This window comes from Magallana gigas, chromosome 9 (assembly GCF_963853765.1).
Source record: "Magallana gigas chromosome 9, xbMagGiga1.1, whole genome shotgun sequence".
In the NCBI taxonomy this organism is placed as follows: domain Eukaryota; kingdom Metazoa; phylum Mollusca; class Bivalvia; order Ostreida; family Ostreidae; genus Magallana; species Magallana gigas.
In genome coordinates, this window is record NC_088861.1 from 49,984,263 (window position 1) to 50,009,753 (window position 25,491).

The 25,491-nt window shown below is 32.9% G+C and overlaps 2 protein-coding genes and 1 long non-coding RNA gene across 7 annotated transcripts in view; 1 reads left to right on the top strand and 2 right to left on the bottom strand.

Moving 5' to 3' along the window:
* LOC136269659 (uncharacterized) overlaps positions 1-6,147 on the top strand; it is a 28,598-nt gene extending 22,451 nt beyond the window's left edge. For 4 of the 5 annotated variants that reach the window (XM_066071106.1, XM_066071109.1, XM_066071107.1 and 1 more), the window contains one exon: positions 3,775-6,147. In XM_066071106.1, coding sequence (XP_065927178.1) covers positions 3,775-4,631 — 857 coding nt within the window. In that variant the 3' untranslated portion in view covers positions 4,632-6,147. Of the gene's footprint in view, positions 1-1,309; positions 1,327-3,774 lie in introns of all 5 variants that reach the window. The other variant, XM_066071110.1, reaches the window with a different exon arrangement.
* Positions 1-25,491, bottom strand: part of LOC117691114 (uncharacterized) — a 139,913-nt gene that overhangs the window by 82,237 nt on the left and 32,185 nt on the right. The gene's annotated exons all lie outside the window — the stretch shown is intronic.
* LOC136271499 (uncharacterized) lies at positions 18,534-22,830 on the bottom strand. The gene is made up of 4 exons (XR_010709378.1): positions 20,678-22,830; positions 20,307-20,344; positions 20,031-20,095; positions 18,534-19,307 (listed from the first exon to the last, which is right to left on the bottom strand). It is a non-coding gene; the product is annotated as an uncharacterized lncRNA (long non-coding RNA).

Sequence of the window (25,491 nt, forward strand, 5' to 3'; positions counted from 1 at the left end):
AATGGAGATTTACCCCCATGGTGTTTGTTATTTATTTTTTTTTAAATCGGTGATTACGATCTGCGGTTTGCGGTTAATACATGTTAGTTTTTGCATTTTGTTTCCATCACTTCAGGGACAGTTTGATATTAGATTTCTTTTCGTATTTCTCTTGGTCTATTCCCCACACTCAGAAGAATTTCTAAGAATCTTCCTGTTGCTTTTCTCCTCAAATTTGTTATCATTTGCTCGTCAATGTTTGCGATCATTTGTATAGAAATACCTGACCTCATATTCAGTAATTCTTTTTCCACTTTGGCTCTGTCTATTGCAACATGGACTTTAATATTTGCTTGCTCTTCAGGTTTCACGAATGCTTGTAATTCTATGCTTCCAACGAAGAGTCGCATTTCCTGATTTAGCCATTTTTTTTTACACTGTTCAACTTCTCTTCTTATTACCGTCTTCCTTGGAAGACGGTACAAAGAGTTGATATAATTTACATTCTCCGGGTTGTGCACTTCCTCTCCTTTATGACTGGTAGAAAATACATAATGGGAAAATTTACATTTATTTCATTGGTTAAAATACTGTTTGGTGCAAGGGAGACAATTTTCTGATGATCTTTTTATACGTATGACTTAATAAATTTCGTAGATTTCAAAATCTATTAAAATGTGAGAAAACGAAAAAGCAATGCAAATTGCTATGAATGAAATTCAGCCTTTGGTTTTCAGCTCCAAGTAGTTGAAAGAATCTATTGGAATTATCTGTTTTTTAGTATTGTTTATTTAAATATTAATACAAATATGTAAAAAAAAAATGATGCGGTATGCCTAATATCGGTAAAATTATTTGCACTTTGGATAGGTAAAACTAATAACAGTTAAACAAGATGCTGATTGCAGTGATTTTATCAAAATAATACGAGTCTACGACCCTTCGTAAGATCTCTTTACCCTATAGTCGATCTCAACTTACAAGCGCGGGTACGCATTTCTCAATTTTAGTCAGGCAGGCTTAAAAGACACATGACATACAAATGTTCCGCTCACAATGCTATGTAGAGGAAGGTGACATTTATATAAAAAAGAATTAAACTGTCTTTGATAGCTAATTGCTGTTTGGGGTTTGCTCTTAAGACGGTAACCTTTTTTTAATGCTAAACTTGTACCATTCTACTCTCATTTCTGTTTAATTTTTTAGGCTTCTTTATGCAAGGATAACTTATTTACTTATCGTTGCATAATTTAGGTTCAGGATTGATGCAATATTTGTTCTAGGCTAGATGTCACAACAGATTTTACAAACCCCCTTCATATTTTTTCAGGTTTTCAAATCTTCAAAGTAAGTCTGTAGCTGCGCAGTTCGACAGCTGTTCCGAGTGATCAAAAAGGCATTGTCCTGTTCTTGTGTGCATACTTTTCAATCAAAATTACATGTAGGACTTCGTATTTATTGCTTTTATATCTTTTGGCAACATTTTTGGCCGGTTCGGGCAGAACCAAGTCAGTTCAAGAAATGTTTATATTTTCATCCTCATGTGTACGAGATGGCGGCACATCCCCCTTAACGTGTACACCTTATCATTAAATTCGTTATTTTATAATCATTATTGATTATTAATTATTAATGCATAAATTGATTTCTAAAGATAAATCTATATGAAAAGTGTCTGCCAGGATTGCGTTAATTTTCTTTTTTCACTATATTTTAAATTTTTTTTTTGTAAATATTTTGCTAAATATCTGAATAAAAAAGCTATTCTTTTACTCTGGGTTGACTTTCATATTTTTGATTTTTATGATATGATGATCTTCTTCACCTTATAAGACATCGCATTCTATAAGCGAGGATAATATTGCCGTACATTCTCCCGTGACTCCATTGGTGCTATTCTGAAAACTTGTGCGCCATACAAAAAACCCCTAAACTTTTTAACTCCTGCGGGGTGCAATTATCCGTTAATCAGTCATAAACCCTGATCCTGCTTTGTTTCAGATGGTTTCCATCTGTCGCCTTTTAGGAAATTACAATTTCAACTCTCTTTTGAATCAGTTATGAATCTCGACCCAGAGAACCTGTGGCATTAAAGCAGTAATCTGCTTATATATTATCAAACGTTCACCTCTGCAACTTCTGGGGTCAATGTTTTCTACACGATGAACTTGAACTTGTGATGTGCAAAATGTGAACTCTTAAATTGTATGTTGTTTGAACATTGAACTTTAAACTATAGTTTTGTATGTATAACTACATGTATATATTGTCTATACATATGTTTATGGGGCATGTTCTTTGTATAGTGGTCCTTTGACTATGTTGATATTTGATTTGACTTAATATATGATTCGTACTTGTATTTCATGATAACAGCCATGTCACAATATCGCCCCGTTATAAAAATGTTTTTGTTACACTTTTCTGATATAATAGGAAGTTATCAGGGGTTTTTTCACATAGAACAACTGGTGCGAATCTGATATCTATTTTTAATTTTAATCATTTGAGACAGAAACGGAACGAAATCAATGAGGTTTTTCGTTGGAAAAATAAATAACAATGTAATCTAGTTGATACTTTGGTACAAAAAATCATTGATGATATTATTAATACACATAACATACAGTATAATTTGGATACACGGATGTTTATTGGAGTGTCATTAGGGTTTCATTGGAATATCATGGGGGCTCATTGGGGCAAAAATATGCAACACTCAACATTGGTGTGGCATATATTTTACCTACTTAGACAATTTTTAAAAAGAAAAGTGGAATTGATTAATACGTCATACGTTTAAGATCGTAACATCTAGAAATTAGCTGCAAAATGTTTAGCTAATTCCAGAAATAGATAGGGAAACTTTTTTTTTAAAAAGCAGTCCAATTTTTTTTTGCTGACGTACGCACTATCATAAAAATATTAGTCATAATATATTAATAATAAGTTATAATTCTAAAAGACTGAGAAAATGTGCTATGACAATATTTGTTGGACATTCGTTTTGACCGGTGAAACACACTGGATTCCTGTGTGACCTATTTCGACATCAAATGTGTCGCCGCTAAACATTTATACAAAGTTATGGCACTGTATAGTTCCTGAAAAGCCAGCATTTCTGAAAACTCATAAGGCAGAAGGAAGTCGTGAGAAGACGCATATGTACATCAATATTACTGTTTCATAATTAAATGTGTCTCTTGTTTGTTTTCCAAGCTTTTCAATATCACGGTTTTGTACGCCTACATTTAAAAGGATTAAAAAACTATCATACCTACATTTTAAACCAAGTTTGTTTGAGAAATTTAAAATTAAGAAGTTCAACTTAATTCAATTTGATCAAGATACGTTGTATCAAATGAGTTTACGACGTTTAGCAAGAGCACCGTAATGACAATACACTTATTTATAACAATAATAAACGAGGGTCTCGAAGATCATATTACGTTACAATAAATATCTAATTTTTACAGTTTAAAATGAAACATATTGGTGCTATGTATGTCAATTGTTTATCTGCTTAATGAACAATATTCACAACAAAAACGCTACTAACATTAATTGGTGAATCAATTTTGGATTTTTTTTTATCACCTTAGAATTCGGTCATTTTAAATATGTACTTGCGTGCTTGCGTACTGATTTCTTTCTCAGGAACATATATATTGAAGTATATGTATCTATATTAAAAATAACACACACTAAAATGCGGCAAAATGTAAAAAAAACAAAACGAATTAAGTTGTGTATTATTTTAAATTATTTATGTTGATCTAATTTTCTATTTTACAGAGCTGCCATTTCCCAAGCGTTTTGAATATAACGCCCACTTAAGGTCAAGTATTAGACTGTCGACGTTTGGAATTAAACACATATCCTGCTTTAAGCCAAATAGATTGTGGTTAAGTGTTAAACACATAATCAAGGAAATTGATGAGGACGGACATTTACTTAGGGAATTAAGTGTAAACTTGACAGATGCTGGATGTCATACCTTATCAAAGGCAGGAGACCTGTTGTTTAAAAAAGATAATGGTATTTACATGTTGTCCTCAAGTGGTGAAATCCGCAACCTTCATATACACGCCAATGAATTGTCTTGCATCCACTCTTCTCGACTAAACGGCGATATTTTCGTAGGTGAAGAAGAATTCATAAAGAGATACAACGATAAAGGTGTAAACCTGCAAACGATAAGTACATTTAAATTCATGGAAAGATCTGGATTTAGTTTCAGACCTTCTTTTTATCCTAATTGTTATTGTAAAATTACGGAGAACATAAATGGAGACATTGTGACCATTGTAGACAACCAAGTAGTTGCGTTTAAGAGCGATGGGGAACATAAATTTACCTACTCGGGTGAACATTATGGATCAGAATTTTATCCTTTAGGATTATGTAACGACACTTTTGGACACATACTGGTGCCTGACCTTTACCAACCATGTGTCCACCTACTTGATATTAACGGATACGGTCTAGCAAAATTACCGATTCACGAATCTCCCATATTTTTCGACTGTAATGCTCTGTGTGTAGACGAGAAAAACAATTTATATGTTGCGTGTGAAAGCAAAATAGACGTTTATACATATCTATCAGACACAACAGTTACAGAACACGACGCCACAGTGATCGATTCTTAAATAATTCCCTGTGACATGTGAATAAAGGGTTTTGTTGTTTATTGTATCTTACTACTGAAATATCATTTATGATATATAACTACTTGTAACGAACAAGTTGTAAAGTTTGTTGGGTTTGTTATGTCCATGAAAGGCGTGCACAATAGCTAGTGCGACCCTGAAATTTGTTTAACTATGTACTTTACGTATACGTTTAGTTACAATATAATTATCGTATTATATAACAGTTTTCTAAATGCTTTTAAACATTTGCATGATCGTTTTTTTATACTGGATTGTTGACGTGTTAAGTGTTGCATATTGAGATTGAATAGTCAAACTATCTTATAAAGATTGCACATTTTTTTATTTATTTAACGAAATGTATATTTATGATTGCTACATACTATTAGATTACAAAATGTTACACAAGAAAAACAACTTGTGTATGGCTTTTATGTTTTTATGATATATCAATAAACATAAGATAATTATAATTCATACCATATTCATACCATACAGAAAAAGTTTTTGAACAACAAAATTCTTTCTTGTGAAAATTTCTAAAAGTATAATTCTTGATAAAGTTTTCTCAGCGATATTTTAAAACGAAATAAAGATACTGAAACGGTAAGATATAGTCTTATTGCAATTTTTTATGTTTTGGACTTCCGTTTCTGTTCTTCCGGAGTTGAAAAGAAAAATACAAGAATGGTGTCTTATTTATAGTCGAACGACGTATTAGCAGACGAACAGAACGGTTTCAGAAAAGATAGGTCATGCGAGGATCACTTATTTACTTTGAATAGCTTAATACATAACAATTCAAACCTTTATGTCGCATTTATTGATCTACAAAAATGTTTCGACTTTGTCGATAGGGATATGATGTTATATAAATTTTTAATCAATAACATAGATGGTAAAGTGTATAATTCGATAAAAAATATTTATCAGAGCTCAGAATCATGTATACGAATTAATGGTGTCCTCACAAATCGGATTGATTGTAAAACTGGTGTAAAACAAGGTGATAATTTATCTCCAACCTTATTTTCAATTTTCATCAATGACCTTGCTCAGGAAATTAATAATCTAGATGTAGGAATAGATCTTGTAAATCGTAAATTATCCATTTTATTATACGCAGACGATATTGCTTTGATAGCCAAATCAACATAAGATTTACAATGTATGTTAAATAAATTACATGAGTGGTATAGACGTTGGAGAGTACTTATAAACACCAACAAGTCAAAATGTATGCATTTTAGAAAAAGTAGAGCAAGAGCGACGAATTTTGAATTTACTATTGGGTCTAATAAACTAGAAACAGTTTATAATTATAAGTATCTGGGAATAACATATACTTACTCAGGAAACTTTATTGAAAATGGAGAAAGGCTAGCTAAAGCAGGGGGACGTACTCTTGGGAAGATTATTTCCTCAATACATAATAATAAAGACTTTAGGTTTAACTCATACGAGAAATTATTTTACTCTTGTGTCATTCCAGTTTTGGACTATTCATCCAGTGTCTGGGGGTTCAAAAAATTTCAATCGATAGATAATATTAAAAATAGAGCTATTCGTTATTTTCTTGGAGTTCATCGTTTTGCGCCAACTTTGTCAATTTATGGAGACACTGGATGGGTACCTAGTCAATATAGACGTTGGATTAATGTAATTAGATAGTGGAATAGAGTTTTATCCTTTGACAATGAACGGATCACAAGAAATGTATTTGAAATTGATTACAACAGATGTAGGAATAATTGGTGTAGTGATTTAAAAGAAATTTATCACTGTTTAGATTTAGATTAATACTTTGACTCTAGAATGATAGTAGACACAAATATAGTTCAATCAAATAAACACGTCTTCTATTCAAATTTCTGGAACAGTGAAATTAGCAATATTCCAAAACTACGTACTTACGCACTTTTTAAAACAGTTTTTGGTAGAGAAAATTATGTAGTCTTAGATATACCTAAACAATTGCGTTCAATTCTGGCTTAGTTTAGATGTGGGATTTTACCATTGAGAATTGAGACGGGTAGATACCACGGTGAACCTGTTGAAGAGCGAAATTGTACTTTTTGTTGTAAAAATAGTATAGAAAACGAAATTCACTTTTTATTACATTGTCCTTTATATAACGACTATAGAAGAATCCTTTTCGAAAATACTGGGTTTAATCAATTAATAGATTTGTCAGATACAGATGCACTAATTGTTCTTATTTCAAATTATCCTCGGCAGGTTGCCAAATACTTATATCATTCTTTTACACGTAGACAATCTTTATTGTTCAGAAAATAAACATACACTGTATTATATAAACTATGCAAACTCAAGGTTCTGAAGAAATTTTTATACTCATACATGTATATTTTCATTCATATCTTTGTTTACCGCTTGATGCTGTGTTATTAAGGTCTTCCGTTTTCAACGGAAGACCTTGTACTGATTCTGTTGGTAATTCTTTTTATTCTTTTTTTTCTTCTAGACGTTTTTTAAAACTCGAATATCTTGCTTGTTTGTTGTCCTATAAAGTTCAAATTTACAGAGCCTATTGGTAGTTACTATTTCTCAATATCTAAGGAAAATCGTTGAAATCGACACTTCCGGTACCTAGTTATTATCCTTTTTCCCAAAAATATAGGCATTCTTGTGCACGCAAAGGCTCTGAAACCGCTCAAAGCATGTGTTACAAAGTCACAAATCTTAAAAATAGAGAGTTTGAACGTTGTCCTCCGAGTTTTGTTTTTACAGTTTTTCTCCTTTAAAGTTTTAAAAAATTTATTTGAATTTGTGTTTCAAAAAATGCTGATTTTTGGTTGTGTTTTTGTTATGTAGCCCTTTAGTTTAAAATTATCTCTAAACAAATATAGAACAAAATATGTGCAAAATATCAAGGGCTTTCACTTGACACCATTGAAAAAGGGCTGGCCCCTTAAATTAGGGGTCTAGAGCCCTAAAAAGTCTTCGCTTTATAACTCAAAAATGGTTAATATTTCGCTATAGCTGTCGATAGAAAAGTTGTTCATTATTGTGTTATCAATGTCGTTACAAAATTATTTTGTACCGGTAATGCGTAATATGAGTGTAAAAAGCTTGTCTTGTTAACATGTACCTGTATTCATTTGGCAAGTAAGCGAATCGTCTTCGTGCGCATAACGTACATAAATTAACAGCTGAAAGTATACCAGCATATACGGGATGCTTTGATTCATTTGAAAAAGTGTCTAAAAAGTAAACGTGTACATGTTTTTCTTACAGCCTTTTTTTGGAGTCACCTCTGTTTAGGTCCTATAGTGGACAACCGTTAAGAAAAAAAACGAGAAAATATAAACGTTCTTTTTCTTATCTAGTGAGATACATAAACTAGATTTAAAAAAAAATAACTTCCATGAAATAGATTTGAGTCATTTTACTGCAAGCATTTCAAATCGACCTAAATTCTTAGTTGTGTGCGTCATTACATAACCCATCTCGCCCGCGGCCGAGAAAATCGATCGCCAAGGTCGCAGCTGGACCACCTAGCGGTCAGCGGTTATCTAATACACAAGAATCGCGTCTCTCATATGTGATTTTATTTAGCCGCAAACAGAAGAATCGTACACAATGACATTAAAGCTTACTCTTCTTAATTTGAATTAAACGATAGAGTGTCAATAAGAAATCGTTCTGTTTAATCATAAAAACAATGCCATTCCCGAACTGAAGCAGTATCAGACAGATTGATCAACTGTGGGATTAAAGGGGAAAAAACTTATATCAATTAGAGTTTAGTCATCATACTTCAAACATTGTAAATCTTCCTGGGTTCTGAGCTCTCTATGTGTGTTTTACCTTTACGTAAGTTATCCGATCCCTCATCCGCGGCCGAGGAAATCGGTCGCGGCTGCATTACCTAGAGTTCAGCTGTTATCTAATAACAAGATATATATACAAGAACTGTTTCAATTTTATGTTCTTAAAATTTGTTCACCTTCAATTTATTTAATTAAACATTAGAATGTGAATTGAGAAGCCCCTCTAAAAAATGATAAAAGCGATATTATTCCAAATCAGAAACATCATCAGACATAAATTAATAGTGAATTTGTAATTCTAAAATGTTCTAAAAACTACACATGTACTAATAAGGTTATAGATAAACAACGAGAAACCACAAAGATTAAACCTTAAAATGATGATCACCCCTAGAACATAGCCAAGGAGATCCCGCGCGAGTGGACAAGTGATCCACGGTATCTTCGTGTTCTTCTACATGTACTTTATCACACGTGCATGTTTATTGATATGTTGTACGATTTCAACTATTTGTTTATTCGAGATTTTGACCGGTACATGTAAGATTGACTTGTGTTTCAATTTAAGACTTTTTTTATTGACCCACGAATATTTCCGCTAAATACTTCTGAGAGGTTTTATAGATATCGTAGAAAGTAGTTGACGTCTTCATCATAAGGTTGCACATAAAATGAGAGAGAGAGAGAGAGAGAGAGAGAGCGCTCAAAATTGGAAGCATTATTTAGCCGAATTTAGATAAAACAGTCCCCAAGCGGTCAAGGCAGGATAAAAAAAATCAAATATCAAATTACATGTAACACATGCGGTAGAGGCAATTGCAACTTCTCTGGCCTTTCCCGCAAGTTTGGAAAAACACCTCGAATGTATTAACATCACCGATTGTTAGAATTTTATACAAAATGGAGTCGCTTCCCATTAAAATAAGTATCGGCAAGAAGTCTTGTATGTCGTTTCTGTGTTATATTTTAGTGTATATTGATACCTTTAATGAAGTATAGCTCACATCTCAACAGATCATAAAATGTGCTGTAATTATATCAAGTTTTATGAAAAAAAGGGGGGGGGGAGATGTCATGGACGCCTAGGTTATACCTTCGAAGTGTTTTTCCGAGCTTGCCGGAAAGGCCCGAGAAGTTGCGATTGGCGGTAGAGGCTGACACGATAAAAGAATTGTCCAGAATTGAGGGATTAAGTGATTATTTTTAAAATATTCACATGAGTTTTTAAACAAGATTTGTTTAGATTTTATCGGTTTCATGATCACAGTGCAAGGGCTTTATTTTTTTTCAAAATGTGGCGAAGACCTATTTTTGGCGACTACTTAACATGTGTACATTTTTCTCCTCAATATATATCAGTTTCCCACCCGTGTGTTTATTCGGTCAGTCTATGCTAAGTCAATACGCTCCACGTGCGACCGAAAATCTCGTGTCGCGTCAGCGCACATAGCTCAGAATATTGCCCCCGGGCTGCAGTTCAGCAATTGATAAATAATTGAGTAACATTTGAAGGATGCTTTCACTGCAGCGGTCAATTGTTAAACAATAAGTGTCTAAATATTCGATGTCAATCAACCTCACATTAAAGGTGCGATATCGTAATCTGAGAATGTGGCTAAAAAATTAACCTGTTGAACACGCTTAACTTCTACAGTTATGAACAGAATAAAATATATATTATCAGAGACATTAATAACTTAATAAGTTATTTATGTCTCTGGTTTTATAAGTTAACAGTTTCAAGTCAAAGATTAAATAAAATTTGTTCTCAGGATTAGAAGTAATGATATACGACTACATTAAGCAATAAAGTCGGTCGATCGTCATTAAATCATCAGAGTACTGCAAGTGTCGACAGTTTCTTATTTCTTTGAAATAATTGTAGTAGTTTAATTGACTTTTCTGTCTCCCAAAAATGTATACATTTAATTGCGATAGATATTTGTTCTTGGGGATTTTACTTATTGTTATATGCACATTGATAAAAAAAATCATTGAAGTTGTGTAGTATGAGGTTGTAATGCAGATTAAGTGACCTAAAACTCAGCTGAATATTTTATTTTTAATCTAGCTTGTCAAAATGGGACATTGTTATCTTGTAGCTTGTTAACTCTGAAAAAGTCTAGAACAGAAGAAATAAAGTCTTTATAGCTTTCGCTACATCTTCTTATTTATGTGTACGCGTACATAAAGCTATTTAAGATTTTTTTTTTACTGTATAAAAAAGTGTTGTTTTTCCTAACCTTAAATTTAAATCTACAGAAATTCAAAATCTACATGTAAGATCTCAAAAGCTTTGATAGCTTACCGCTTGGAAATCATTTAGTGATGCAAATTGACAAATGCCCATGATAAGACATTATTGGACCCTAAGGGTTTCTTATCCTTTCCGACGATGATGAAAAGAACTCAAAATTAATGTGCATACAAATCATACATTTACATGTATATTTATAAGTGATATGATAGAAATAATTGAAAAATATAGGTCTTTCTTTGTGCCGCACAAAACGGGCGAAAAGGATTTTTATACCCCACGAAAAAAAATTGAGGGGGGGGGGGTAAATAAAAATCATCTTGTCCGTCCGTACGTCGTGTACGGTCTATGTCTTTCTGATGGAGAATCATTGGAAGTGTTCTTACTTCATACAAATATTACTCATTACCTGACGAAGCGTCATGACTTAAACCCAAGGTCATTTGGACAAAGTAAAGGTCACTGGCAGGAAAAGTGCAAAATTTGTTTCCGGTCCACTTTGGAATTTCTTACTTCACACAAAGATTGCTTATGAACTGAGGGTGTGTAATGATTTGTCCCTAAGTCATTTAAGGAGAAACATTGGGAGTTTCTATTTCATGTAAAGATTCCTGATGACCGATGATGTGTCATGAACTTGACCCAGGGTCTGTTGCGCAAGTTCAAAGTCATATTAAACATGTGTCATATCTTGTATTAATGGAAATGAGTAAAAGCTAGAGTTTGACATAAAGATTACTTGTGACCTGTAAATATACCCTGCCTTGTCTGACTTACTAAAGAAAATGAACCATCCATTATTCTCTAATAGAGAAATACGTGAGTAATGACTTCTTTCTAAGCGGGGATATCATTTGTGAGCTTGCTAACAGTACCATTTAGATGGTCCAGTGGGAGCAATGCCCCCCCCCCCTTTCTCTCAACCAAAAATTCCCTTAAGTTAAAGCTTAGAAAATTGATTTTTAGGTGATTTCCCCCATCGCCACATCCACACTTTTATTATAATTAAATTAATTATATACCTGTACATAAATGATGTACTTTTTAAAGTTATCCTAAACTTGAAGTAAGTTAAACGAAGAACTTGCCTGGTATGAAAATAATACTTTGAAATTGAGTCTCGTTTTCGATTTCTTGAACTTACTATTATCATATTGATAATCCAGTATCATTAAAAACCATTTCCCTTCTCCTTACACTCGCCAGGTTCTGATAGACCTGTATCAATAACAGACTATCTCCACTTGACCTCCACATTTGCATACAATCTAAATTAACACCTACTTAGCAAAGATATGCCTTTATCTGTTTAATGAGTGGAGCAATACTCAATCTAGAGGTTACATAGAAAACAGGCATGAATTAATTTTTTTTTGGTCTCCATTTGAAGAGTTCCAATCAATTTTCCAAAGCTCTAATTTGTAAGAAGAAATGGTCGTGAAAAGATGACCTTTTATCAATACAGGGTCTGTCAGGCTCTGGCAAGTGTCAGGAGAAGGAGGTGTTTTAATCAGACTGATGGACAATCCTTTCGCGACACGAAGTTGCGACGGAAGACCTACTCGTTGCTTTGCAACGAGCTCGGCTCTAGTTTTCTTTTCTTTTTTCATATATTATGTGTTCAAAGTGGCATATAGGCCCGACGGACCGGGTGTTTAATCTATGCTGACTGTTGTTAATATTACACTTGGAAATGTATACACATGTCACTATAAATAAATAAATTACTTACATACAAGATAAATGGTGTTGCAGTTCCAACGCTTTTTTTTCTAAATGTGTTGCAAATAAATTGACACACAATCAAAGTCACTCAAAATGAAGTGATTTTTTTTAAAGATGACACTTTATAAACAAGGCATCATAGAATAATAAAGAAATCACCTTGATTTTAAAAATACCATGATTTCTTCAGAACCTTGAGTTTGCATAGTATACTACCTGAAGATGCTTCCACAGTTCCAGCTTTTCTGGCTAACTGGTTTTTGAAAAGAAGATTTTAATGATTTTTCTCTATACATTTGTATCTAAACATTTGATCCCCCATTGAGGCCCCACCGTACCCCAGGAGATCATGCTTTGGACAAGCTTGAATCTACACTACTTTAGGATGCTTCTACACAAGTTACAGCTTTTTTGGCCGATTGATTTTTGAGAAGAATATTTTTAAAGATATTCTCTGTATATTTCACCTCAGGTGAGCTAACAATTATTTACATGTATGTCTATGCTACTTGTACACGCACTTAGTATTTCCATCAGCAAAATTAATCACCGTTTAGACTGAATAGACGAGAAAATACTTACAACTAGCCTAAACACATTGCAGTAATCAACTATTACGCAAAAACCATACAGTATTACCATTAGAATTTGTATTTTAGTTGTTAAAGTACCGTACCTGTTAATGTATCTTATTTTCTGCAAGTAACAGTCAGCTGTCTTACTTTCCGATGTCTATATTTGATTGGTACGTAAAAATTACAAATTACAGGCGATAGTTCCCCTTAGTTACAAACCGTAATTCATGAAAACGATGCGAAAATCAAACCAAGCTAAAACCACCATCAAAGGTGAAAATGTCAACGCATTGGAATATTTAATCTCAATTTTACTTCACAAAATCGGCATTAATGTAACTTGCACGTTTCAAATATTCCTTTCGCACGCAAACTGTTCCACAACAACCAAATTCATCTTTGTCAGATAAACCCATTTCTTATACTTTCAAAATGGCCGCTTCTTTGTTTCAAAGAGGGTTTTGAGATATGGAATACCGAACCCAAAGTTAAACTGATTGACCCTTATTCTCTCTGTCTTATCATCATTTTCGTAAATTACTCAAATTTGAAACAGAATTAGCCCTTAATTTTTGCAATTTATATTTTCCTTCCCATAAGGATGATTTATGCTAAACTACGTTGAATTTGACTCGATAGTTCTTGAGAAGAAGATTTTTAAAAATGCACCCCATTTTTCTACAGTTTCGGAGTTTCTGCAATTTATATTTGCTTTACCATAAGGATGCTTTGTGCAAAATTTGGTTGAAATTGGATAAGCGGTTTTAGAGAAGAAGTTTAAAATGTGAAAGTTTACAGACGGACAGACAGACAGACAGACGGTCGACGGACAAACTGTGATCAGAAAAGCTCACTTGAGCTTTCAGCTCCGGTGAGCTAACAACAGGAATTACCTGTTATACCTACATGTAGGGATGTCAATTTGATTCGGTTAGTCGAATAATCAGAGCCTTGTGGCAACGTACTTTGAAAAAATAAGCACTTTGAAATTTTTTTTCAAAGTGCGTTAAATTTGGGACCAAATCAGCGCACTTTGAAAAAATTTTAAGGTGCGTTAAATTTATGACTAAGTTAACCCTCTCTGAAATTTTTTTTTCAAAGTGGGTTGTGAAGGCACATCAACATTTTTTTTTTACTATCGAGCCACTTAACGCACTTAAAAAATATGTTTAAATCATAAATTCTGGAATTTAATTCCTAGTTTGTTGAAAATATGATGATTTGTTAACACTAATGAATCTATTTACCGTCTTTGAGAACGGGAATGGGGATGGGGGTTAACCAAAGTTACAGGTCAATTACCAGTACATCATTTAATTGATTACAGGAAAAACGTCCCCTAACCCTCTTTTTTCCTTCCAAAACATGTATGATATTCAGCAACATGGAGTAAATGTTTAAGATCGGAAAAAGAAATACGCTTTGTTGTAAATTAAGTACAGTGATATTAAAAAAAAACCCGCACTGGTCCAGCATTTATTTCTCCAATGGTATGTCTATATAATAATCTATATGTGTTTTAACATAAACCCTCTTTTAAAATTTTTATCAAATAAATCATTTTATTAAAACAAGAGGCCCATGGGGCCACATTGCTCACCTGAGCAACAATGGGCATTCAAAAGATATTGTGCCACATGGCCCTCGGTAGAATAACAAAAAAATAAATATTGTAAAGTATTCGAATTTTACACTTATTTTTGCATACACGTAATCTTTGATATTGTACTTCATGAAATACTGTTTTTACACAGAATAAGAAAATCCTACGCAGGATAAGAACTAAATAGTTGGTAGGGGTACACTGTTATATAACTTCTAATTCCCTGTATTTTCGTTCTGCCCCCCCCCCTCCCCCACTTAATAAAGCGATCAAAATATATGAGAGCATATAGGTACATTTTCTTCCTCAACTTCCTACTAGTTATTGTATTTTTTTTAAATATAAAAATAGTTATTGTATTTTATCAAAAAAATCCTACATGTATATATGTGAAGAAGAAAAGTGCACCTCAATGCGCTCAATTTCTCAAATTAAAAATATTCAACAATTTAATTTATCTTCTTCATTATAATTAAATGACTGTTGTTTACCTCGCGTAAACTCGTGACTTTTATAACTTTACTCACACTTGATTGATGAATACACTGGAATGAAAAATGTTGTCACGTGACATGTTAAAGAGCTATAAAAATCAATGTTACCGTATTGACAGGCACATCGCTCGAATTTACTATGGCCCACCCATTATTTTCATTTTTATTCAAAAATAACAAATGGCTACAAACCAGGATAATTTTCCGCTGTAATATGTTCTTAGGAATAGCGATAATTCTTTTATCCCCGCAACATAAATGTGTCAGAACTATGGAAACTGTTTTAACGATGTGGTTTTTATTTACTCACATTTCACAGTATTCATTGTATAAAGAGGGGGCCCCAGAGAGTAGTTATATACAGCATATCATTCTCTAATTTTTTGTGTACAAGTTTTTAACAAACTCTAATTCATATAGAATTTCGAATGATCAACCAAAATTTCAGCGTCAATCGTAGAATTATAAGCAAGATGAGCTCAAAATTTTGCAAAGTTTGAGTCATATTTTGTTCACATGAGTTTATTACATTCAGCTTAAGATTTTTAACTTGGTATTTCCTATTCGGCATTTAAAATGGAAAAAAATGAATGGCCTCAAATCTGTGTACAAACATAGAATTGTGAGCGAATCTTTGTATATTGCTTATAATTCGAAGCTTAACACTCAAATATGGTAAGTAAATAGAAATTGTAAACACTTAAAAACAAGAAACATGCACTATAACAAATAAAGAACACAATTTATTTTTCAAAAGGAATCATATACATGTATATACCTACATATTTCCGTCAGCGATATTAAACTCTATTTAAACTAAATAAACTCGAGAAAATGCCGAGCATCTCAACAAAACACATTGCATTATTCTACCATTACGCAAACGATGATACCAAATTACCGATAGCCTGAATGAATTGTATTTTAGTTCTTTCTTAATACATCAGATGTTGCTTAATTTGTGCAGGTAAACAGTAAACTGTTTGATTTACCGAAGTCTCCGTTTGATTTGATACGTAAAAATCAGGAAATACAAGCGACAGTTCCCAGGTTAACGCAAAGCATAAATGAAAACGAAACAAAAATCACAACAAGCTAACACCACCGTCATATGTGAAAACTGTCAACGCATTGAAATATTTAGCCTCAATTTACTTCACAAAATCGGCACCAATGTATTGTGCATGTTTCAAGGATTCCCTTCGTACACAAACTGTTGCACAACAAACAAATTCATCATTTTCAGATCGACCCGTTTATCATATAGTGTCATGGCTGCTTTAAACAAAGAACCTTGTTTTAGAATTATGGAATACGAGTCTTGGTAAAATGGGTAAGCAAACCCGGGCCGGGGCAAAATAAAAGCCGGGGCAGATCGGCAATCGTCAATTCCAATTACGCATTATTTTGCAGCAATATTTACAGCGAATACAAATATATTGGTCAGTAAATATCTTGAAATTTTAATGAGATTGGCAAATTAATAACTGTCAATCTTTTGTTTTGCCAATTTTACCAAGACTCATGGATGCTATAAATTGCTTGAAACACGCCTTTTCTTTCTTATTATTTTCGTAATAACTCATATTTGAAACAGAATTAGCCCATAATTTTTGTAATTCATATTTTCCTTCCCATAAGGAGTATTCATGCTAAATTACGTTGAATTTGCCTCAGTAGTTCTTGAGAAAAAGATTTTTCTAAATGCATCCCCCATTTTTTCTCTTTTTTTCAGTTTTGAGGTTTTCTCCGCTTTCAATGAAAATTTTTCTTTCATTTCTGCAATTTATATTCATCTTTCCATAAGAATGCTTTGCGCCAAATTTGGTTGAATTTGGTTAAGTGGTTTTAGAGAAGAATTTCAAAATGTGAAAAGTTTACAGACGGACAGACAGACAGACGGACATACGGACGACGGACAAAATGTGATCAGAATAGCTCATTTGAGCCTTCAGCTCAGGTGAGCTAAAAAGTTAGTGTGCTGTATTAATTCCTTTGTTACTGCTTATGATTTCATACATATACTTCCTGTGTACTGTGCCCGACATTTACGTACATGAATCAACTGTCCACATATAAATATCACAAACTAAATAGGACTTCAACAAAACGTATGCATCTATTAAGAAAGTGGGTGTATGTTCTCTGAAAAATCATGCCGTTTAAAAAGAAAAAATGAGACCTATGCAGGTCATTTTAAGCAAAAGGCCAAACATAAAAAAATATATGTTAAAGGTATATGTGGCGTCTTTGGAGTAAAATTTTTGACATGAGTTTGAGTAAAAATAAACATCGTGCTTCTTATAATTAGACGTTTCACAAACTCTAGGTCCGTAAAACATGTTTTTTCTTTAGTTTTTTGTCTCTAAACTATGCAACACGTCTGATGAATGTTAATGTGATCCGCCATTTGTAACGCCCCTGCACACGAGAGCGGAAAACCTAGTATTGAAAACAGTTTGTTTACAAATTAGAATCACGTTTTTCTTCTTAAATTAGAAAATTCTTAAATCAGATGATGCCCAAAGGATTATTATTCCGGTATATTCGTTATTGATTAATTTAGAACGATCTAAATTGCTAATTATGTGTAATAAAGATAAAACACGATTTTAGCATCAACGACACGGTAAAATGAGTGAGTACACCCCTCTCCCTGAGGGATGCATGTACTCAAAGTGTTTATTTATTCTTTATTAAAAAATTCATCTACTTGTGGTTTATAACTTATAAAGTAAAGACATGGAACACAAGGAGTACGTATGAACCTGACTAGATATACCCCTACAACTTCATGATAAAAACTTAAGTTTAATTCGGCTTTAATTCCTATCCCATCATTCTAAATGTTCTCCTATGACAATCTTCCCTTTGTTCCTATCCTTGTCAATCTGTCTCTTTTTTCGTTCTTTGCAAAATCTGTCAAACTTAACGGTATATCTATCTTTCTCGTCGTCGCCATTGTTTTTGTGATAGACTGAGCGTGGTATCACGTGACCGATTTAAGGCGGGGTTAAATCAAATGCTGGATTTATTATCGACTCCATAATAATTATGAAAAAGTTTTATTTATTTATATATCTTTTAACCCGAATGATATAAACTTCGTTATTTATTGTGAAGATTTATTTTTATATAACTAATTTAAATAAATCAATCAATCAAAAAATTTTTAGCATGAAAAAATACCCACATATACCTTTAACCATTACGCATTTGCAAAGAAGCAATCGGCAAATGCAAACAGTACATGTAAATGACAGGCATAGTTCTTCTAGAACTTCGAATTGGTATTTCTTAGAGGTCAACTATTCTACATGTTATTCTTGCAAATAAATGAAAACATTTAACAATTCTACTCCAAATGTACTGATTTAAACAAACCAACTTAAATCAAACGAATTGTATGTTTAACAATTATGTATATCATTGACAAATGAACATCCACGGATAATGATTTATTAATCAGTGTTATTTAAATATCAATTTCAAAGGATAGAACTGTGCACATATTAAATGAATACAAAGCCTAGCATATTAGGATCTTGTATTTTTTCTTCCTTTAATTGTAAAGTCAGTTCATCAATCCGTTTATTCAGTCACATCAATCCATCCGCTTACAGTCTCATCCATCCATCCATCCATCCATCCATTCATTCATTAATTTATTCATTCGTTCATCTATCTATCCATTGTAACAAAGCACAAACGAAACAGAGTACTAAGTTCAAATAAGGATAATAAGGTTACAAAGCAAACGATGAAGTAATGACAAAACAGAGAAGAAAGTTATCTCAGTTACAAACTCCAATAATAGTTTATAAGTATAGTTATCGTTCCAAGCAACAAGTACACCAGACAACTCAGTCTCTGACGGGAGAAGTTGTTCTACAGTCAGTGATCGTATAACTTTAAAGATTCAGGATGGCTGGAGAGTATGCTCTTCCTCACTGATGGTGATTTGAGGACTGATTTCTTCTGACCACGTCCGGGTATTATATTCGTTTTGTTGTATCGTAGTTGACAAGTGAATGTCCTAAGCTCAATGGAGAATCAATTATAACCCTGATAGTCCTATCATAGAGTTCCACCGAGTCGATGACCACATCGATACTGATAATATGTACTGCATCAGATGTCCAGTTATTATCTCCTCGGCATGGCCTAGATGTTCTTGGTTATCATCAGGTGTTGGTACATTATCATCAGGTGTTAATTAATGTCCCTGCAGAAAAGAGTAAAATAGATAAATGAAAATAAACAAGAATAATTATAGCACAATTTGTTATAGCTAATTGTGTTACACCATCTATTTATCTGTACATCTGTCTATCTATCCATCAGTATCTCTATCTGATTTACTTATCCTAAATCCAGCTTCTTTTGCTGAATGCAATGGGTTTTGTTTAAAATGTATCTTGTATACATTATCATAACCCAAGTATCGAATTTAAACGAGAATAGAATTGCAATTGTGTAACAATTTTTTTTACAACAGATAATAACCTTTCCAAACTGCACAATTGTATATTGATATCTTTTAGATTGATAGGGACTTCGTGTGGTTCTTGAAAACGATAGCAAGTCTCAAGGATACTAGCACTTATGTAATAGTGGCGTTATTGTAGATATATAAGACAACAACTCACAAGTAGGGTTCTCGATCGATATAGTAATCTTTATAAGCTCTGAAATATTTAACTATACATGTATCAAAATAAGTAATAATCATAAAAATAAAAAGATCACACATAATATATAATTGCGATGTATGAGATTTAAAACCTCCATTTCATGATTTTGCCAAGCACAGTTTACAATCAATAATTATTTCCCTTCTCGCAGTGATAACTGCTGTTATCTGTAACTCTAAAATAATTAATAATAATTTATATATATTAAAACTTGACTGCAATAAGTATCAAATCTGATATTGAAATATGTATACCTATGTGTGACGCTTAGCCTTGATCTGCATCTGCATGGTCCTTATAGATTCATCAGGTATGGTATCTACATTCATACAACAATAATCTTAAAACCATATTTAGGTGATCTGGCTTAAAGCAGGTTATATAACTGTCATGAGTATTGCTGAAACACTAAGTTTTCTCTCATGATAATTAACATTTAAATAGATTTACATTTCACTATATAATTTATATATTTAGCAAATATAATATGCTTTATTTATAAGCAGTAATAATATAAAACAATTACTTACAGTCTATAGATTTACTTCAGGATCTAACACAAACACATCTGGTCAGTAGGAAGTTCAGATCAAAAAGGACAAAGGAAAGAGAGGAAGTTTAAAGGACCGATGGAATAGAGAATTCTAAAATAGAATTTATTATGTGATGTTAAATTAACTAAAACAGGTTTAACACTAACCATAATTTCCATTGCGATGTCATACTATATAAATAACTATGTAGCTAGTTACGTACTTTTAGATTGTACATAGAACTGTTTTTAATTACACTTTTACAGTAAATACCAAAAAACTTATAATTATATAGAACTCTGAATTTATAATTTTATGATATTGAAATTATGACTTAAATACTATAAGTATCACCCTTCCACACTTACTTCGCCTTTTGTTCTCAGATTCCTCGGATTTTATGCGATAAGTAGAGACGATGTAATAAACAATCGCCTGTCTGATGTCGGCGTCTCCATTTTCAGCCTTTTTATTTGTCCGACTCTGCCACTCTATTTATTGATAGAAATACATTTATATTTTAAAGAGTATGAAAAATAACTTCCAAGAAAATGAAATAGCATGCATAAGCACTCTCCGCTTATCAAACCAATCGTTGTGGTTACCACGACAGGGTACATCTTATCAGTAATTGGGCCTTTCTTTACTGATGGAAAGAATAATGATGCAGTAATTATTAAAAACAAGAAAAATAAACGCTAATTAAATAAATGATTGGCTAAAAAAGGGTGATTTATTCGGGATCGAGGATTTCGAGATGCCCTTGAACTTTTAGAAGACAGCGGTTTCACACTGAATTCCCCACATACCTTCCAAAATCTTTTAATTTATTTTCTGCCAACGATGCTACTTCATTGGTTCAGATCATGGTCCCTACTTCACGAGTCACAAAACTGTTTACATGACTTCCTTAAGATGACGGAGGGTGATATACAGTTAAACGAGCGCTAAAGTTCGATATTTACTGTAGAATCAGGTCCGTCAAGCAGCATCCTATGTAGATGAGTACATACATGGTACTATTTCCCAAATATATTTATTATATTATATAAATCTTATTTATGCCCATATACAATCTCAGCATACTTCTGTAGGTGCGAGCACTGTTGGTACATTATCGCATGTAGCTTAATGATTTGGTCTCTAGCAAATACAAAACATAACAACTATGAACCCAAAGAGGATAGGATATCGCCTTTGTTTGTGGACGCTGCGGAAGGAGATTATACATACGCACATGATTTAAATACACTGAAAGTACATGGTAAAATAGATTATTAGATGTACCTTCGCTTGCCACGGATTTGTGATCCACTCCGATCCTTAACCAGAGAATGTATTGGAAAGATGTTTAGAATGCTTATGTCTTATTAATGTCTTATTAATGGTGAAAGACAGAGATAAAAAAAATGATAGCCATGAACAATTGACTGAAAAGACAATGCAAATAAAAACAAATGAATTAGGGTATTGTGTGCATATTGCACCAACATGTATATATACAAGTTATATATACGACGTTGTTACATGTATTTATCAGTCGATTTATTAATTAAAATGGGTTCGTTGTGCACTATTTACAGGTACGTTTCATTTGAAGTTCCTTTGACATGTTCCTTTTCATTGAAAACAATTCAGCAATAATAAGTCGAATACAACTGTTGCCATGCATTCATTTGATATGATCGATGGAATTTACATTAACAAAGAAGGTTATGTGTTTTGCCTAAATACAGGACGTAAATGTAGTCGTCAACGTTATGTGTTTATATTTAGATATAACTCTTCATGCGTTACCATTAAATAGTATGTCTAGATGTGAACATATAGAATTATCTACGTTTGGTACATGTATTTAAAGATCGGTTTAAGGAATGAATTCAATATTGATTAGTTTTAGAAAACGGTTTGGGACAGTTTACGCTTTATGAACCGCGAATTGATAGGTTTTTGACGTTAGTCTTACTATTACGTAGGCAACATTCTTTTTACGATATAAAATATTTTTTTAGCCAATCAGAAACCGCGTTACAAGCAGAAGCGAAGCGGATTATAGAAAAGCGAAAACTGTTTCAAACCATTTTATATCGTATAAAACTAATAAATATTGAATTCATTGCATATAATTTAATTTTTTTTACCCTTTAATTGTAGATATAAACAGTCATTTGAGCTTTAAAATGACGTAAAATTGTACAAAATTCAACCGTTACGTCAGGCGAATTGATATGTTTTTGACGTTAGTCTTACTATGAGGTAGGCAACATTCTTTATACGATATAAAATAATTTTTAGTCAATCAGAAAGCGCGCTACAACCAGAATTAAATTATTCCTTAATTAAAATACAGTTTAGAAACTACCTGCCATGCAAAATAACATATCGATGATTTTAAAATTAATAATGATCGATAAAATCAACTCCCGTCAGTACTTCAGTACTTTGATTTCTTTTATGATACCAGGCTTTCTCTGAATACTTTGTACCCCCCCCCCTTTTTTTATTGTTCAAAGTTTATTTTCCGAATGACTGAACACGTTCCTGTTACTCATTGTTTAATGCCATTTTAATCATATCAACATAGCAGCTGTGAAACAGGCTCAGTGGGAAAAAAAATTCTTTTTTTCTATTGCAATGCTGAAGTTGGTAACATTTTTGAGATAAGGATGTCACAGCTAGTAACGATACTTACATTGCGAATATCTGCTGATGCGGATAACATCTTAGAACTGGAGATGTCACTAGAACCTAGGATATCACTGATTGTAACCTATACCAACATAGCGGATATATATGTTGATTGAAGAGGCGAAAAAAGTGAATATTGTATTGCCAGTTTATTTAGGAATGCTAAATGTGGCACCCTCTAGTAGAGAAGAGAAAACACAGATGTAATAAGAATAAATTCTTACATTCATAGGAAATTTATCAGTGATAACAAAAGCAATACAAAATTGAAAAAAATGAGTTCCTTGTTATGGAGCCAGTTAAAATGCCAATACCATGAAATGCCGTTGTGTTGAAATTGGCCACGAGTTTGAACTGAAAGCTTTACATCTGCTGCAGCTATAAAGCATATAATAATCATATAATAAAGGAAATACTCACCTTTTAACCAATATTTCACTTATATCAGAATCTTTGATGTGGAAATTCTGCTACTTCTTGCCCATGATCCAGAAGCTAGTGATCTAAAAGTAAAATAATACGACTAAAAGAAATCATTGTACGAGTTTCTGTACAGAATTGCCATCTATCCACATTTAAATAAAATTGTCATCTATCCACATTTAAAAACATTTCTAAAATGAAGTTGATTAGCGGGTTTGATTTAGTAATCATATTTAAGGTTTTCCGCTCTCAGCGGAAAACCTTACTATTATTCTGAAAAATTTTCAAATTTCTTATTATTTTTTTTTTCTTCTAGACGCCAACTTTGATCCTTAATATCTCGCTCGTTTGTTCAGCGATTGTTTTGAAATTTTCAGGACTGATAACATGCCGCGTGATGTTGTCGTTACATATTTTAGTTGAGGAAAATCCCTATCCGGTTTTGAGTTATTCCCCTTTTAGTAAAATTTAACGACTTCTTTTGTCCAGGGGGTTTAGCTTTAACGATGACTGGCAGAGTCTCAAAGATGGGCTGGTTTGGAAGCTAATACATTGAATTTTTGCGAGATATATTTTATTTATTATTTAAATGCAAATAAAAGGGGTAGTTTAGATGTTGAAACAAAGGTAAGAAAAAAAATCAAAAAAATTCGCGTATTTTCCGTGTTAGTTTTCTACCTGATAAAAATTTGTTATAACATGTATTTTAAAAGTTCTTGGTCTTACCCAGACCTTTCATTCGGTTTACCGAAAAAGGGGCTGGCCCTTATAATTAGGGAGTTAGAGGCGTCCAAAGTTTCTTGTCAATAACTTAAAAAGGAATAAATATTTCTAATGCATTATTGAAGCAAAGTTGTAAAGAAATTAATTTTAAATCCTTCTATAGTATTCAATTTAATGTTTTCGTAATTTATAGTCAGTATTTGCAGAAACAATTGTTGTCAGTTCGGTCCATTTTTGTGGGGGTGGGCACGTTTATGAGGTTATGAAAGGGCTTCTTGTAATGCACTAACTGATACATGTAGCGCGCAAAAATAATTCCACATAAAATTCCCAAATGTTTTTTTACATATGTACATTTTCATTTCATATAGATAAACCTCTTTGACCTTATTTTTGTTGTTCGTTTCATAACTGTGCCCCTGTCTATATTTAGATGCATTACGAGACTCAGGTAACCGATCGATAGGAGAGTCGCTAGCTGTATTCAGGCCGTCGCCTAGACGACAGTGCATGTGCTTGTAGAGCTGGACGTACACGATTAACGCTCCACTGTGTTACTGTAACAGAGACATTTTGAATTGTTTCAGTACTGGGAGATGTGTTAATAAAATGGTTCCAATGCATGGTAATTAAGGTCTTCCGTTTCCAACGGAAGACCTTTCTATTATTGTGCGGGTTAAGATTATTCTTATTTTTCTTTTTTTTTTTTTTCTTCCTAGACGCGAACTTTGAGGCTTCATATCTTGCTCATTTCTGAACGGATTTTGCTCAAATTTTCAGGGCTAATGGACTTTACAAAACACTATCTTCATCAATTCATAAAAGTTAGAATTCTCTTTCCGTTAACGAGTTATTCCCCTTTTAAAATTTTTTAGGGCCTTTGGTTTCCAGACAAAGGCTCCGAGACTATGATAGCAGGGAATGGGAATCCAACGAATTTGAATAACAAAGACATTGAAGTTGTATACATCGGTTTTTGTTTTTGGATTACGTTCCTTATTTAGGAAAAGGTAGGGGGTCAAAAAACAGGATTCCAAAAAGTGCAAAAATTTAGACATATTTTCCTTTATATCTTTTTAACGAAAAATATTTTGTTAAGACATGTAGAATAAAAGTTGTGCAGAATATCGAGGGCTTTCATTTGACACCAATAAAAAAGGGCTGGCCCCTTAAATTAAGGGCCAATAGCCCCTAAAAGTGTTTGCTTAATAACTCAAAACCGGTTTGGATTTTGATATGGATGTCGCTGGAAAAGTTGTTTGTTGGGATCTCATAAAGGTCGTAACAATATTTTTTTGTAAGTGATTTGTGTAGTATGAGTGTAAAAAGCTTTACATGTTGACATGTA